This window comes from Lepidothrix coronata, unplaced genomic scaffold, assembly GCF_001604755.1.
Source record: "Lepidothrix coronata isolate B3197 unplaced genomic scaffold, Lepidothrix_coronata-1.0 Scaffold41, whole genome shotgun sequence".
In the NCBI taxonomy this organism is placed as follows: Eukaryota; Metazoa; Chordata; class Aves; order Passeriformes; family Pipridae; genus Lepidothrix; species Lepidothrix coronata.
In genome coordinates, this window is record NW_016690221.1 from 4,047,215 (window position 1) to 4,065,781 (window position 18,567).

General features: G+C 40.7%; 1 protein-coding gene across 1 annotated transcript; it reads right to left on the bottom strand.

Annotated features, from left to right (window-relative positions):
• Nucleotides 1–4,587: 4,587 nt before the first annotated feature.
• LOC108496663 (small integral membrane protein 10-like protein 2A) lies at nucleotides 4,588–12,584 on the bottom strand. The gene is made up of 2 exons (XM_017813582.1): nucleotides 12,381–12,584; nucleotides 4,588–10,918 (listed from the first exon to the last, which is right to left on the bottom strand). Exons 1-2 carry the CDS (start codon nucleotides 12,552–12,554, stop codon nucleotides 10,898–10,900), a joined length of 195 nt encoding a protein of 64 aa, XP_017669071.1. The 5' UTR covers nucleotides 12,555–12,584; the 3' UTR covers nucleotides 4,588–10,897.
• Nucleotides 12,585–18,567: the final 5,983 nt, after the last annotated feature.

An 18,567-nucleotide genomic window follows, 5' to 3' on the forward strand; every position in this document is an offset into this window, starting at 1 on the left:
ATTTGAAAGCAGAATTTATTGTTATTTAAACTGTGATAAGAAAAGGTGCTCTGAAAATATTTTTTATACCATTTCTTCTAACAGCCTGATTTCTTGTAAGGACTTTCTAATTAATTTGGTGTGATTTCATTAACTCACCATTTCAAGAAGATAGTACAATATATTCTCTTGATCATTAGTAGTAGATAAAAATATTTAATTTGTTTCTTTAACTGCACACCAAAATCAAGCAAAGTAATACAAGAGCCAGCATATCACAAGTGAACAATGTGTAGCTGAGAAAGAAAACAATTAAAATTCAATAATCCAGGAAATAAAAAAGTCACACTTCCTTTGCATAGAAAGCTGTAATAACCTTGGTAACAATTACTTCCTGCAGTTCACGTGAGAATATCTAAGATTAAAAACCAGTCATGAGTAAAGCTATGTAAAAATTCATACCAAAAGTTGCTATCAATTTAATAATTCAAATAAAGTAGCGAATGTTACTGTTTTATAAACTGGAATTCCTAGGAGTTTTCTCTTAGAAGACCATCCATATGCTTTAACTCTAGACGTGTATTTTATTTTTATATTTCTCGGTTGCTAAATGCTGACTCTTTTTCTTCAAAATAATACACTTAAAAATCATTTTTCTACCAAGAGTACAGAATTTGGAAAGTATGCAATGAATTTCAAAGCACTTCAGGACCATGATATTGTCTCAGTTTGAATGGCTGGGAAGGCTCATGTTGACTCTGCTGTGAGTGGGCCTGCACTTCTAACGTGGCCTAAATTTCATGCTATTCCCAAAAACCCCCAAGTCCAGCCCTTGTAGCTTGGCTCCCACAGGCAGATCCTCAGCTGCAGAGCCCAGATTAAGTCTGCAAGGCCAGACATCAGGACTGATCTTGTCTGACTGGATTACAGGATTGAAGCTGTGATTTGTCCTACTTGAAGTTACTTGAACAGATAGATCCTATTATCAGATTTCTTTTCTTATTGATTACACTTTCTGAAATGCAAAAAATACCCCAAAAGCCCCAACCTTGCTTGCCTTTTCCACGTAGTTCTGCATTATCATAAGGTGCACGTAGGACTGGAAGGACAACAGAAATACCTGGGGGAGTAATAGTAAAGTGTGATTTTCCTTTTCCATAAAAAGGGTGTCAAATACTTGTGCTTTTTTATTTCCTCTGAGGCCATTTCCAGTCCTTATTTAACTCCACCCTCTCTGTGTGATTTGAACTATTTGACAGAGTTCCTGTTATAAAGGAAAGTCAGATCATATCTAGGTTGCCTCCTGTCTCAAGTTTAATTCATATCTCATCATGCTTCTGGCAAAATGACCTATCAAATTAAACCAAGAATATGTTCAAAGCACCTTTTTTTCTTGGTTGGTCTTATTTATTATTCTCCCTGAGTTTATTCCTTACCTCTCAGGTTTGTGTGTTAGGTTGGGAGGAGTCATCTTGTGTATCACATTATCTATCATAGCTGGAATATCTGCCAGGAGGCAGAAGTGCCCTCCCAGGCAGATCAGCTGCTGAGTGTAACAAGCACATGTGAGTAAAAAAGATTTACCAGACGTATTTTCACTTATAAAAGCATTCTTTTATAGTAACTGTAGTAACAATAGCCACATACAAAATGGAATCAAACCTTTGGATAATGCTGTATCAATAGGGGCCTTCAGAAAAAACACTTTCTATGTGACAGAAGAGAAACTGCACAGAAATCCATTCAGGAACAGCTACAATTTCTTATGTGTACTTTATGAAAATATATTAGAATTGACTGTAAATTGAGCAAGTAGCAAAGAAGCTTGATGAACTGACTGTAACAAAACATCCAGTGATGGCAATCTCTACAGACTTCTGCTTGCTAGCAGTGGCAAGAGGTTTAGCTAAATAGAAAGAAATCAAAAGATACAGTTATCAACTGCAAACAAAGTATTATAAACCAGAAAGAAAATGTGAGGAAGAGCTCTGAAAATTATGATTGACAGTGACAACATAGACCAGACAGCTTTTATTTTAAGCAACAGATTGTTGGGAACACACACCATATATCAAAGTGAAGGGCTTGAAACTGCTACAGTCTGTACAGATGTTCTCACTCAGAAAGCAGCTAGAGGGAACAGAACATAAAAAAGGCTGCCCAACTTCAAAAAAGGTTTGAATTTTCATTCTGTTTTGACAGGTTTTTGTGGTAGTCTGTGATTTTCAGCGTCATAGAAAATCCAGCATTACAAACCTCAGCTAAAGTGACAGAGACCTGAAGGTGTACAAGCAAGCCCTTAAGAAGGTGCTAATACAGTATCATAAAATATTTTTTGTTGTTTTAATCTTAAATGCTTTTAGATTGAAGGAGGGGAGCAAAGACCAGAAATTGGAAATGCTGTAACTGTTCTGACTCTGGAGCAGGTCAGACGTGCTTGCAGGCACCATGAAATACTTGGAATGCAAGGCTCAGATCTGAGAGGAGATTTAGGAATCTCTGCTGTAGAAAAGATTTTTTTATGATACAAAGCAAGACAGGATTACTGAGCTCAGGAGAGTTATTTGTGAATAACTTCCAGCTAAAGTGATTAAGGGCTTCAGCCACTAGCCCCGGAAAAAAGAAACAGAGCATCAAAAACATCCTGCTTGTCATTGCTGCTGGCTTTTTGTTCAGTGAGCAAGAGGTCTGTGTTGGTTTTGGTCCTTTGCCCTTGGGGACACTTTTAACAAAGCATAACACTTGAAAGAATTCCAAAATGTGTTTGTTTTTTTTTTCTTTTCTTTGAACTACAAGGTTAAAGATAAATAAAAGAGTATTTTGATATGTGTAAAAAATACTTGTGATAACAAATAGACAAAGCACTTCCTAACGCTCAAGACATACAGCTTGCTTTTTACAAACACACCACAGTTCCTGATACCAATAATTTCTTTTTTAATGGAAAGTAAAGCACTCCATTCACTTTTAAACTATCATTTCCTTTAAGACACGTGAATTTCTTCAGCAGAATCTTCGGTATTTGTGTTTGGTTTGAGGTTTTGTTTAATTTTAAGCTGCCGTAATATCTGCCAGAAAAAGCAAGAGCTGAGAAACACGCTGAAGAGTTAAATACTCTGATAAATGTGAATTGTTAAAAGGTTCCTCTGGCAGTCAGATTTGCATGGAGGAAATCTGGGCTCCTGTACAGATGAGTTGCTCTTACAGAATTTTACAGTATGAGATGAACAAAGGGTCTACCACAAAGTCATAGGCCACCAACTTGAATCTGACTTCAAAACATTTCAAATCCTAACAGGAAGAGATTTGGAGATGCACATGGTACTGTGTCTGTTCCTGAGCTTGCAAAAGTATTCTGAGTTCCTTGACATTCCCCATGGCAGGAATCATGCCCATTTATATAAATCTATACAGAACTACTGATAAACCGGCTGCAAGTGATGACAACACGAGTGATTCAGGCTGTGTCACATCACTGCCACGGGAGGGTGGCTGGGACATTGTGGGCAGCCCTAGAGGTTACAATCTACTGCTTCAGTATCTCCACAGAAATTCCAGAAGCGATGAGGAACCCACAGAGAAGTGCAGGGAGCACTGATAGCACTTTCTTGACCGTGGAGGTCTAACCACATGCCAGAACTTTACAGATATTATTAGATTATGACATTCATTTTTCTCCCTCCCTTCTTTTTTTGTTTAAATGCATGTTTTGAGGGACAGTGTGCTCTCAGCATTCGCCACTATGAAGAGCAGTACACGTTAATTTTGTACTCAAGAGTATCAGCCTTTTCTTCACAGTTGTCAATGCTATTTCTTTTCAGAAAACAGCACATAGCAATAACATACTCCCTCAAAACATACCACTTCTGGCATCAAGGGACTCTGAGATCAAACAGAAACTAAGTTAAGTCTTCTAAGTGTAGAATCTAAAGGTCACTTGATTGCAATTTTCAGAAAAGAGACCTCTGAAGGGTGAGGGGTTTCTGTTTTGTTTTTTAATGCTCAACATTTAAGCAGAGGATACATGTTTATTCCACTCCTTTAATGTGAATATTTTATTCAGCAGAAACAAGAGCTCAGACATATCTGTTAATACTGAGGTGGTTCTAACCGTGCAGAGAAGCATCCAGCAGCATCATCCTGGATGATGCAGGAGAGTTTCTATGGCTGTTTTACATATTTTGCATGGTTTGCTTTCCCCCTCTAAAATAAAACTGCTGCAAGATTGGATCTAGTTAGTTAGGAAATTATATTGAAATTGGAATTATATTGAAATAACTGTGTTAAGGTGTGTCACTAAAAAAAAAAAAAAAGTGTGTAAAAAGAATGACTATAAATGAATACTGGTGGCTAACATCATTAAGCTCACCTAGGGCTCAAATACCAAATTTCCAAGGCCAAGCATAAGGCATTGAGCCCTTTTATTCTCACAGAGGGTTTTTTGTTTTCTGTAAACACACATCTCCCAAACTGTCTCTCTGAAAAAGCCCCTCACTGACTTTATATTGTCAGAAACACAGTCTCCCTAAGCACATCTGTACAATTTATACAGTGAAAAACTGGAACAAGAAGCACCAAAACTCTCTCTTGTTGAGCACAGACAAAAAATCATTTTAAAAAAAGATCTTTATTTCTGTTTTTAAATAGCTTGACAAAACCCATCCATTGGTACAGAGAGTTCAGCTGTAAACAGTTACAATACATGACCACTGGGTATTGATTTTGTACATGAACCTATTTGCAGTGACAATCCATAAGACAAGTCAAACTGAAATGTGCTGTGCTAAGAAAAACCAACGCTGTAACTGAAAATACTGAAAAGACTGATGTGGAACTCCCTCCTGTGGCGCGAGTGAGCAGCAGCGCAGGCAGCAGCTCCTGGCAGCTCACACAGCACTCACTCCGTGCTACTCACAAGTCTGCAGTCACCCCTTCAGGACAACAGGTTTCAAGTTTGCTATGGAAACTCCTCTCACAAGTTAAAAGTGTCACGATAAGCTTCTAAAATACATACAAAGTTGTAAACATCTTTCTCTGGAACAAACAAGAATGGTCTGTGCCAGCCTTCTCCACCTCCCACACTGCGATAAAATAAAAAGGGCCAAAGTGCAAGGCCAGAGACTAAAATTGTTCTGCAGGGATAACATCACAGTTTACAGAAAATAGGAAGTGTCAGCATTTAAAATAAGTGTTAGTCACCAGCAGGTAGCAGAACCCTTTTTCAAGAAAGTTCATGGAACACTCCAAGTTATGAATCAGGCACTAAGCATCAGATGTCCCTACTTTTAAGCACAAAAGCTTACATTACATCTTGCTATTCTGCTTGATAGTAGCTAAAACTGACTACAAAGAGAAAATTAAACACTGATACCTTTGCAAGTTTGAGTTTTGACCATTTTTGCTATCAGGTTTATACACATCTCCCATGAAGAGGGAAGAAATGTGCAAAACAGATTACAAATATATTAAAAAATAAAGGGGATCTTTTCAAGGCAGGGTTTCTTTCTGGAAGTCCCTCTGGTCATTTTTAGAATGTTTTAGCTTTTAAATTTATTTCGTCATTAACAATGAAATAACCATCTTGGTCTGAATCTTGTATCACCAATTCCCAAAAGACTAAGAAAATTGAGATTAATTCCAAAGTACACACCAATAGGATTTGCTTAGTGCAGGCTGGTAAAGGACAGCATTATTCCAGCACTTCTGTATTATTCTAGTTTTCACACTGTCAGCAGCTTGATATCTATGACATTGTATTTAAGTATGTGAATTGATCATAAATATCAGTATTTTCCTAGGCAACATTTCATTTATTTTAAATGAATGCAGCTCTTCCTTGAGGATTAGAGGCTCTGTAGTCTAGAGAGGATTTTTCCCCCCATTTATTGATGATGCATCACAGAAACAAGTGTCAGAAGACATTCTGTGCACTCAGAAAAAAAATGGTTTTAAAATATTCACAGGAATGTAACCTTAATTTTTTGAAAAGTTACAGTTTAAGTTCTGACCTTAATATATTTCATAAGCCCCAAATTCTAGCTGCAATTCTCAGCTGACAGAGGTACCACAAATTCAAATTAAGTATTGGATTTTAATTAAATCAGCTGTTTTGAAGGGGAAAAAAGCAGAAATATGTCATATTGGCTACCTATTGCTCTGCCAGATATATCTCTTGTCATGCACCTTAATGACAGACTATGTGCTCTTACATCTCTGCATGGTTTCTGACAATTTGTTATGCATAATTAATTACAGGGCAGTGTTTCTGAAGTGGAATAAAATATCAGCATGTGCTTAGGCTGAGAAATTATAGGGAGGGAAATATATGTAAGACTAAACCATAAAAACAAAAGGAACAACTTGACAGAAAGATTATACATTAGGAGAGTGTGTACAGGCTTGCTTCTTCCAAAAATTACATGTGTATACCTGTAAGAAAGGACACGGGAGGAGAAAAGGAGAAAGGAAGCAAACTTTGGCGAAGTTTCAGAAAGTGCAGTCTTTACAGTCCTAAAAATAATAAAAAACCCCCAAACAACCAAAAATAAAAACCCCAAACAACAAAAGCAAACCCAACACTGAAAGAGCAAACAGCTAAAAAATGTCTACAGATAAAACTGTCTCCTGGTGCAGGGTGATGCACACACAGGATTGCCAGGATTGCACCAGCTCATATCACACTGAGAACACACCACCATCCCTACTGCAGTTTGCACTGAAATGTCAGAAAGGAAACAAGCATTTGCAGAAGCATTCCAGCATCTCACTGTGGTAAAACACTTTTTATCTACATGCAGAGCTCCGTGCACACACATTTAAAAGTATATTTTCTTTTCAAAGCAGTACACCATATAGTAAATTTTCACTCAAGTGTGACTACTAGGCAGTTCTCTAAATATTGAGTATTTTCTTACTTAATTTGTTTTCTAATGGCAGAAATAGAACTCTTTGCTATGTAATGCAGGAAGGACCTGGAGCACAAGTTGTTTAGCAGAACCCTGATATTTTGCTTAGAAATAACTCTTTCCAGAGCAAGATGAGAGGGAAATACAGAAATACGAAGGCAACTCCCGGTTCAGTATAAAGGTCCTTTACCCCCACTAAGAATGTTATGTTTCTGTACTGTAACAATCATCCAGGACAGTCTCAGCCCTGACAGCACATTAGCTCAGAAAAGCTTTCCACATCTTACTGAAGCCATGAAGCTCCACACAAACTGGTTCTTAGCCCAGACACCTTCCATCTCTTGAGATGAGTTAATATCAGAACATCTGTAGGAAGAGAACAGTGGCCTCAACCACATAGTGTTGGATGTATCTCTAGTTTCAAAGGATGGATGCCATCCCTCAGGTTCCCTGTTCTCCCTCCAGACAGGAAAAGCCATTTAAACATTGTCACCATCAGGCAGACAGTTCTGTTAGTGCAAGAACAGCGCTTTCACTCCATGGCCTCCCCAGGCTTAAAGTGCAGTATATTACATGAGATTTCAACATACCAAACTATCCTTTATTTGAATTTCAGAAGGAATGTTCAAGTTAAAGTTACCTTTTAGGTTTTAAGCAGTAAAATCCAAGGCAAGGTACATAAACTATCTTAAAATGGATTCAATCCACTCATTTAAGACGTATTCTTTATATCTTACGTTCAATATACATATAATACACAACAAAAATCCATCATTTCCCTTAGCTGTATTGGAGTTAAAGTGATCCTGTAATAACTGATTAAAGGCCACACACTCAAAGAGGACTTTGCTTAAAATAGGACTGTATTAGCTGGACTGTGATGTGTAACCCAGTTCAACATTCTGAATTCCCCTCCTGCATAGGCTTGTCATCAATAAAGAGAAAACCCTTGGCAGCTGCTGTACACTCATTTAAATTCTAATTTACTGGCCGTGTCTCTCATATTTCATTTTTGCCCCCTTTAAAATCACCATGAAGAACAGGTGCATTAAAAACTGGATTAATGCTTTTATGCCTTTAGCTACTCCTCTTGCCTGTTAGCCTACAGTATCACCTACAATTTCTTGCATATAACTGTGATTCCCAAAAAAAGTAGTTCCCAGTTGACACAGAGCAGAGAAGCTTCCAGGCCAAACCATTCAGCTGAACAAACAAAGTCTCAAGTAACAACTGCAGGTACAACTGTGCCAACTGATCCTTTGCACAGGAGGTTCAAGCACTCGAGGTTTGGGTGCAGGGCTGTGTTTATGCTCAGCTTAACAAGAAAAGGCTCACCATACAGGCAAAGGGTATGTACCTATGGAGCTGGTTAGAGAGATGAATCTGGAGTTGCACAACATTGTCTTTAGCAATCAAGGCAGCTTAAACAGGGCCCAGCCCCTCCCCACCTTCATTCCTCTGCCCTCAGCTCTGCCAAGGGAGGTTTTCTGGTCAAAATGTAGGTAGACAGCAACTTAACACCATAACTCAAAGAAGCCACAGACTTCTGGAGAAGTGTCTTTGTTTCTGGTGGTTTGGGGTTTAAGATCCACATCACTTTGGGAATCATGTTAATCCCACCACAAAACCACGTGTTAACATGTTAATACCACTGCAAGGCTGATAAATTGCAGCAGTGGAGATGAGAGTGAACGGCTTGATGAAGTGGGAACTGCTGCTGTCAAAATAGTTACTTATGATATATAATACAACATTATTTTAAGGTTTTCAGTCACCTCCTGACAGGTCAAAAGTCTAGAAGTTAAACAATCATTAAAATACACACCAGGGAAAAAGTGATTTTCTAAGTTAAAGTAAAATGGCTTTTCATATCTTCTAGCATCCAGAAGAAACAGTCAGCCAATGGGGATAATAAAAACACAGCATATCATTTAACATAAAAAGTAATATATCTTATTTCAGCACTCAAATGAGATTAAAAAATTCCAACGTTTCTCCCTGTAACGCTGATAAGCATCATCTCATCTCCACACAAGTGTGCTAACACCCCAGTAATCACCACATGGGAAATTCTACTGGCTTTCCAGGTAAATTCAGTTCAAATTAAATGCAGCATCACTTACTCCCTTTCCAAATGAAGCAAGACAGCTGGCAAAAAGGATTCCTGGTGTGGGAATCACTGGCGTGGCTTTACTCCACATTAAGTCCTCACTTTTAACTCAGTGAAGGGGAAGCTGAAAATGCATCCTAACTCCCACCCTATCAGTACCTCCCTCTGTAGGTGAGCCTCCAGAGCACACTAAGCCCGCCTGCAGCAATCCCTTCTTGAGAATTTTGGACGCTGAGTTCAAACTTTGACCTGCTGCACAATGAGTTCCTCCATCGGGGTGTCAACAGGAGCCTATTCCTCAAAATTCTTATTCACAAGCAGTTCTATGGATTCCAACATTCCTGCCCCACACTTTGCCAAACCCCATTATCAGAAGCCTGTCCCAAAGCCAAAGTCAACAGGCCCAGAAATTATTACTGTGCAATCACTTTCTCAAGGAAATAAAACATTCTTTTAGAAAATTGTTTATAGTGTCTATTGTAGCACAATACAGCTCATGAGATATTGTTAAATTAGAGCAGTACCACCCTTGGAAATGAACACTGCTGAGAATTATGCTGTATTGAAGACCACCCTCCCAACAGCTTTCCAGTTCAAAGTGTTTTAAGGACTGATGTATTAGTCACTGTAGGATTCAGAGCAAGAATTCAATTCTACAAAAACAGTTTCTCTGGAAATGGCTGTAAATAGTAGTAGCTAAACCACTGCACTAATACAAACCCTAAAGAAAACAAAGGATCTGTGCTAATCAAACTGGGTTCTAGTTTAGTGTTAACAACAGGCCTGCAAAGTCCCAAAGAGTCTGGAAATTATGAAGTTCTTTCCACACAGATGCAGATATTTCTTACAAAAAAGAAGTCCCTATTCTTTCAACAGCCAGTTTTACTAGCAATTACACAAGTATAATTTTTACTTTAGCTGTCTACTTCTCACTAAAACCTGAACTGTGACCTTTTCTCTGTTATTTAGTTAAATTTCTGTTAATATTAAAAATAGTAGTTACTAAAATCCCAGTACTTTACCCTGACTACTGCACACCAGAGACCCGCTAGTGCAAAAGCTAGCACAGAAATGACCAGCTGTATGATGGGAAAATCATTAGCCACATGTTGTATATTCAAAAGCATTTGCTCGTATCCATGTGTTTGCTCTGAAGACACAAGGTTTAAGTAACAAAGAAAGAACCACGGTTTTTGGTTGTTTAGGAGTCCCATAGCATACGAGTCGTTCAGGGAGGCAGCTGGAATACAGCAGGGATCAGGAAGTCCACCAAGCTCCAACACTTTCAAAAATGCAAACTGCACTTCATTCTCTTTGCTGCTGCTCGTTTCTAATCCCAGAAACTGCAGGTTTTTATTACACTGCAAATGTCCCAGCCAGAATTGTGCAAAACATACAGAGTTGTCTCCTGGACAGCAGGAGCTGAAGTCTCCAGAAAGGCTACAAGCTTTCTCCAGCCAGCCCGTTACTGAAATACCATCAATGCAGTGAGAAACCAGATCAGGACTGTCTTTGCCAGAAGAAAAATGCAGATGAAATGAATCCTTCCAAGGAGCAGCTGCACTGGAGTTCATCCCTGCTGATTCACTGAAACTCAGAGGCATTTCCTTGCCAACAGAAGGCAGAGGTATAGTACTGAAGAGAGAACAATTCCTCGTGTTAAATAATTCTTGTAAACTGCTGCTCAGATATTGAGAACTGTCCAACACGGAATGCACGTGTGTCAGGTGAGCTGCTGCCTTGGGATGAGCTGGGTCATCGTCACATACTGGGTTCTGGGTTAAATCTTCTTTCTTCATAGTCCTGGAGCACATGAGCACAGCTCTGCTGCTTCACAACAGGCTGGATTGGAAGAGGAGTGTGACAGACAGCATACAGTGCAAGCAGCACACCAAGTCACCAGTCAGTGGATCTCAATATGGACCTAAAGAGAAAGAATGCAGGAAGTTATTACACTGATATCACAGTTTCTTGGTGCCCCATATACAGACCAAAAAAAATTAAAAATCTTTAACAGAAAAAAAAAGAATAACCCAGTTACAAAAAGTAACAGTTGTCCAAACAAACAAGTCTCCCTACAGGCTGCTTGAACGCATCCAGAGGGGCAGGAAGCATACCCAAAAACCAGCTTTCTTCTGTAGTTTCAGTTTAATCTGCTGCAAACTCTCTTTTGGTGACAGACGTGAAAGTGAGTCAGCAAACGAGCAGCGAGAGATTCGCTGTGTAACAGCACCATTTCCCTTATCCAACAGAAACACAGGCTGGGACAGATTAGAAACTTAACATTGAAGGTAAACAGTAAAGTAATCCTCCTGTAAACACAAGTGCAAGCTGAAATCAGACCCACAACACTGGAAGTAACACTGGACCATGCACAGCTTCCCAAGGGAACTGGTCAGACTGGCTGCACCAGCGGGATCAGCTGTAGTGCAGTCAAAGGACAGGCTGATGTTGTTCCAAGAGAACTATTATGTGCCAACACTGATAACAAGCAAAGGCACGTTTTTTCAGCTACCAAGGTTACTAAGCTGCAGGTACAACTCCTGGCCACGTGGCTCATTTTCAAGGTTCAGAGCTGTAGGATGAATCCCAAAAACAAAAATAAGAGATGTCACATTTTGGCCTCTTCCCATTTTAGCTTAACTTTTACAAGTCACAAACTGCAATCAGACTTGTCTCTGAGCACTCAGCCACTGGCCAGATGTCAAAACTTTCATTACAGCTGTTTACGAGGAGAAAGTGCCCAAGCCTTGGCTAGAACAGATGTTGTGACAGTCCACCACCTGCTTCTGTTGCCAGCTAAGCCTAAAGTAAAGCTTTCATTTCATCATAAAAACAACAAAACTTAAACCCTACAACAGGTCAAAGCTGGTTTAGGGAGTTCAACGTTTTGCAGAAACAGGGGAGATGCAAATTAAATATTAACTGGTTTTTTTATATAAAGACACTGGTATTTAAAACTCTCTCTGCATTTTCCCTGCTGCAACTGTCCTGATTTAAAAAAAAAAAACAAAACACCACCAAACCAAACAACAACCCAACAAACCGATGAAGGAAATTGTTTTCTTTGCTCCTTTAAAATGCGCACATATTCACAATTTATTGCTTGTCTTTGAGTTAACTATGGCTCAGGAACACGAATAAACTTGAGAACGGGGAGAGCGAGCAGCACAGCGGGGCACTCGCACCTGGCCACGGGCAAGGGCGAGTCTCCTCCAGGGGCTGCATCCAAGCGACATTCCCGGGGGACACCGGGCAGGGCAACAGCCCCAGGGCGGGCACGGCGGGACCCGCCCCCTCCCGCTGTCACCGGGGGAGCCGCAGCGGCCCCGGCCCGGCCGTGACCCCCGGACACCCCCCGGCCCGGCCCCGCCGCCCCCGCCCACCTGCAGCCGCACGTTGAGCATCATGGACGCGACGATGTAGAGGTAGGGGAAGTTGATGCGGAGCTTCCAGGCCAGGTCGAAGAAGATGAGGAGGGTCCTGGTGAGCCCCTTGCAGAAGCGGGCGGCGGCCGACTGGGAGAGCCTGGCAGCGAGGGCGGACAGAGCCGCCGCCATAAACCCGCCCCGCCCGCCGGGCCCGCGCCCGGGCCCCGCCGCCGCCTCCCGCCGCGCGTGCGCACGGCCGGCCGGCCACGGGCTGCGGCAGCGCCCGCCTCTGCCCGCCGCGCGTGCGCGGGGAGCGCGCGGGGCGGGGCCGCGCTGAGGGCGGGCGCGGGGACCGTTGGAGCGGAGCGGGACGGGGCGGGGGCGGCAGCGCTTGTGTTCCGCCACCCGCCCTCGTGGGAAACCGCCCTCGCGTTCCGCCGCCCGCCCTCGCGTTAAACCGCCCTCCTGTTCCACTGGCCCCCCCACATCCTGCCGCCCGTATGTTCCACCGCCCACGTGTTCCAATGCCCTCACGTCTCGCCCTCGTGTTCCACCGCCGCGCTCCTCGCCGAGGTTCTGCCTTCCGGTGTTGGAGCCGTGCTGGGAGCACATGGAAAATTCGCGGAATTACTACAAGGATCATCGATTGCAACAGAGCACCCCAAGAATTCCACCGTGTGCCTGAGAGCGTTGTCCACACGCTCCTTGAGCTCTGTCAGGTTTGGTGCTGTGACCACTGCCCTGGGGAGGCTGTACCAGTGCCCAACCACCCTCCGGGGAAAGAACCGTTTCCTAATATCCAACCTAATGTCCCTCCCCTGGATTACCTTTATTAAAACCATTTCCCGTTGAGCCATTCCCTGAGAGCATGATCCATCCAGGTGCTGCTCCAGCCTGCTCAGTGACACCTGCACGGGCTATCGATGTCATAGAATGGTTTGGGTGGGAAGGGACCTTAAAGATGGTCCGGTTCCACCCCCTGCCATGGGCAGGGACACCTTCCAGTATCCCAGGTTGTTCCAAGCCCTGTCCAACCTGGCCTTGGACACTGCCAGGGATGGGGCAGCCACAGCTTCTCTGGGCAACCTGTGCCAGGGCCTCCCCAACCACACAGGGAAGAATTTTTTCTTAATATCTAATCTAAACTTACCCTTTTTCAGTGTGAAATGTTGATAATGGTTTCTGGGTTTCGGTCCGGTTTTTTTTTGTAATTTTTGTTGTTTACACAGCTAGGTGATCAATTCTGTGAGCCAGCTACTGTCACAAGGAAATACTTCCTATGCTTTTCAAGCCAATACTTGTGTTACTTAATGAATTTAAAATACACTGTTCAAGTCCGGGTTACACACAAGATTTACAAAACATTTTGCAAATGTTTCCTAGGAAGGTCTTTGAGATAAATTACCATCATGGCACTTTGCAAGTAGGCAAAAATGCCCCAAAAGATGAACAGATGACCAATACCATTTATTAACATAGCCCTTTTTTCCCCCTATAACTGCTTTTTACAGTTTTCATTCAATCAACTTCCAATAACTAAAATGAAACATAAAAATCAAGACCTTGATTTAAACTCCTTATAAAATACTATTGTATTACCACAGAATCAAGCTGGTGCATAGAGAAAGAATAATTCCAGAACGGGACATTTAGCAGCTTTCCATGATTAAATTGGAATGCAATGTGATATACAAAGGTTAAATCAGGAAGCTGATTAACATTTACATATATCAGTAGAGCTCTGCCAGAGTCTCATTAGTTCTGGCTCTTGTTGCACATTGAAGCAGATGTGACACAGTATCAATTTTCAAATCTTGATTAAAAGTAAATTAGTTTCCACGCTAAAATGGGCAATATAATTACTAAATTAGATTATAATAACAATTTAGCATCACTATTTATTTTGATCTACTTATTTAATTAAATAGTGAAATTGGTAAAACACTCTTTAGCTTTCCAACAAAGAAAGTAACAGATAATGCAGTTGAACACCAATCGAAGAGATTCACCAGATTTTGTCACGTCAAGATTTGGAAATTAGCTAATTATTTTGACAGTGAAACTAAACCTCAAAGGCATCCCATACTTCCTCTTTTGATTTCAGCTCTGTCATGGTGGTAAAATCATTTTCAGTTTAGCTAGAACACTGATTACTTTAACATGCAGAAGTTCAAAACTGTCGACATGCAGTTTGTGGCTGATGGCTGTAGAGATCCTTTTTCAGCACTTTAATGCCATCACCCCCTTTTTGCTTCCTAACCCTGACTCTGTTGCATCACAGAACATCCTTATCTTTTCTAGTCTGTTCATGTTTTAGTTCATTTTAACTAAAATTTCTTCTCAGGTATTCAAAGAAAAAAATGTTGTGAGTCAACATTACTGACTTGTTACATTTTCAAAATGTCCTTTTAAACTTTCTCAATGTATATCCCTAATATTTAGAAGAAGTTCCTTGTAGGTTTATTCAAAAATTCCTCTATTTTCCTTCAGGGCTCTTAAGTGACCATATTTCCAAAAGAATTAAAATCCCTTGATGTGCCCACCACACAGACCAATATTATTGAATTGCATTCCCCTGTTTAACTCCATCTGTGTGCCCTCTGCCTGGGGGAGACCCCTTTTGGGAAGGGACCTCTCTTTGCTCTGTGGTGTGACACAGAACAATCCTTGTGCTGGGGATCAGGTCTCCACAGCTCCCTGTAAGAACTAATAATGACACAGATGAACTATGAACATAGAGTGTTTAAATGAGTCAAAGTTTAGGGTTATTTATGCTTACAGTTCCTTTTTTATGGTGCCTTTTACATCCACTGCTATGTAGGCAAAAATTACATTAAATGACTGCAAAAGACTGAGTCCATAATAGAAACTTGAAAAGGGAGAAAAGTCACATATTTTAGACTGAACAGACTGAAAGTTGAGTCCAAAAAAAAAAAAGGAAACAAAAAAAACCCCAGATGGTTCACACAAACTCCTTCTTGTGAGTGGGTTTTTTAGGACTGAAAGGAAACTTGTCATCAGCTGTGGTGGCCCAGCTGCTGCCACCGTGCCTTCCTTCCCCAGCAGTGACCTGCCAGGGCCCTCTGGAATCACAGGCACCCCTCAGAGAGCTTGTTGTCCCTGGTGACAGAAGCATTCAGTTAGCTCTTCTGGTTTGTGATGATGTCCAGCCTAGAACCTTCTCTCTCCAAAATTTTAGAAAATTACCAGCACAACACACTGTGGATGTAACAACACAGCATTGGCAAGTTACAGTTGGATACATGGAATGCCACGGACAACAGGGACATCTCCTGCAGAAGCTGCTGGGTTATAACACAGTGTTGCACACAGCAGTATTAGAAAGGCACAACACAGGTATTTTTAATCAGTTTAATAAAGGCGGGATCTAACATTAAATCAGAATACCCTGCTGCCACAAATCAGCAGAAATATCAGTCGCCCAACTGCATCTCTTGGTAAAACTAAAAGAAGGTGACTGAGCTATGTCACCGTTAGCCTTGATTGTTTTACAAACAGAACAAGTTTGTGATTTGTATATTTAGGAAATGAGGAATAAATCATATTTTGGGAAGTCGTCCTCTTTACAGAAATCGTTATTTAGCAGTTTATCAGCATAAAATCATTGGGGAAAAAATGTGTAAGTTTTCATCCAACTCGTATACTCTATTTATGCTAAAATAAGATACTTTGGTTTTATTTATGATATCTATTCCTCTCATAGAAGTTCTTGTAGAAGTTCTTCAGAATTTCTACAAGTGGTCCCGGTGAGGAATAGATTCCAGAATATATCATCACTTTTTGACAATTGTCTTATTTCTGTAATAAATATACATTTCTGTTCCAATAGCTGACCGTGCTATATGCTGAACTACTGATTTTTATTTCTGGCTTTGATCTCACGTGTTATTTGAAGTTTTCTGGTTTTTGCCTTGCTTTCTACTCCTAGAGAAGCTGTTAGTTGGGATGTGTGTCACGGCTGTGCAGTGTGGCAGAGGGAAATAGGCTTCTTACCCCTCCATTTCTTCCCAGGCAAACTGACCACAGAAGGTTTGGTCCTTTTTTTGGATCCTGGCTCTTCTGAAGTCCATAAGCGTTTGTGCAAGTCTGGAGCAAAACAAATACTAAATCTTTCTAAGCAAAGCAGGGGCCAGATCAAAGCTTGTAGCCTTCAGTCTTTATTCATGTAAAAAAGGACTGGACAATTGAAGGCAGTAAAACAAGTAATACCAAATGGGCTTATGTAATAGTTGAACCTTTATCATTTTTCTTGATATTTTAAGGCTCGTTTCTGTGAAATGCTTGATATCAAGATAGGTAGAAGTTGGGGGGAACTTGCAGCTTACACATCTGTGTACTTCAGCACTGCCTCACCTCAGGGCATGATATGCTGCCTACAGTTATAAAAGGCTTATTTCCATATTTCTGCTGAGGGAGTTACAGTGATAAAAAAATTGAAGTGACAAAGAGAAGTCTCAGGTCCTTGTTTATAAATATATAATGTTGTCTCTGTTCCAAAAAGCTCACAGCCATATACAGGGATTACTGTATGTACTCCCACTGCCTTCAACAACAGATCTCACTGTATTAAGTACTGTCTGTTACTGCTTGCTGAACCTGAGGGTAGACATCAGTGAATGCAAAGCCTTATGTGGGTTTTATAACTGAAAGTCTTGACAGAAGAGATATTTATCAGAAGCTACCTAAAAAAAATAGAGCACTTGTTTCTGTTGAATACTTACACCATCTAAATCATCTATGTGAGTATCACATGAATGGGATGCATTTGTTTTATGATGCTTTATTATTAATGTAAAGATTTACATACTACGATTTTATTTTCATGCTCTTTTAATCTGTACTCTCTGATGCAGCAAATGCTGACATTTAAAAGTTGTGGTTCCTTTTTTATTGCTGGCTTTGGTTCCTCTAGAGCAGACTGACTGCTATATTTGAACAGTGTACATATCACATGCAAGTACAGGCTTTTTTCAACACTCAGGAAACTAATCATGCCAAAAAATGTCTGCCTGGAATATCTAGAAATTACAGGCTATTACTTGTGGATTAGAATATTCTCTAACATCAATTTTGTGTCACAGTATCCCCCGAGCTTCAGTGATGATACTCCAAATTTCCTCTACAGCAATAGTGTCTCTTTCCTAATTAGAAATTTGTGCTCTGTTAGCTTGACGAAGAGACGTCAACTAAAGAATTCAAAAATCATTAAGCAGAAGACTTGGAATCTCAGGCAACTGTTGGTTGCTACTGCTAGTTGATAGCTACTGCCCAAACAGCTTGGATATGTACTCCTGTCCTGATTTAAAAGTGGGAGGGCAGAGGAGCTCAGTGAGTGACAGGCCACAAAGGCAGAAAACACCACAGATGGAACTAGAGTCCAGGAAGGAATTTTGGATGCCTAGTGCTGTCTAGTATTAAGATTCCTTTCTACCAACTACTGTGTCCCTAATACTACATCATTAAACACCCGACTTTTGTCACCAACTCAAATTAGGATCAAGACTTAAGTACAATTTTTAAATACAATTATTTCAGCTAATTTAAGATGAAAAAAACATCTGGAGAAAGTTTTTCTCCAGTAAAATAAATCTCTCCTTAGGTGAGGTTTTGGGTGAGGGTTGGGTTTTTTTTGTTGTTGTTGTTGCTGATTTTATTAGAAATTATCAAAAGAGAGAAGAGTGCAATATGCTGAAAACCTTATTCTGCTCTCTGGCACTTTGTGACACACCTTTGCTTCATGTAAAGTTGACTTTACAATTTTACATGTCCGAGCCCTGGTTTCCAGGAACTGAATTCCAATCACAGCTTTTCCCCCTGAAACAGTTTTCTGTTCTTGTTAAGGACTGACAATTACTTTTGCCCTCGATATTGTACATGCTGTGTCCTGGAGGCAGCTGAGCAGAACCTGTGTCAGCAGGAAGTGTCATCCAGGAGCAAGAGAACACACCCAGGAATTACTGGCAGGTGCTCTGCTTGTTCCCCAGTACAGTGTGTGTATATTGGTCCTTCTCTGCTTCTCTGTGGCTTCATTAATAAGCTGACACGTTACAGAACACAGTAATAATTTGGGATGAAAGATAATATAAAAGTGCAAATAATTATTGTCTCTGTAGTGCTGATAGTTTGTGTCATGGTGAGTAGAACTTTCCAGTATTGCATCAGCGTGATTACCCTGCCACTC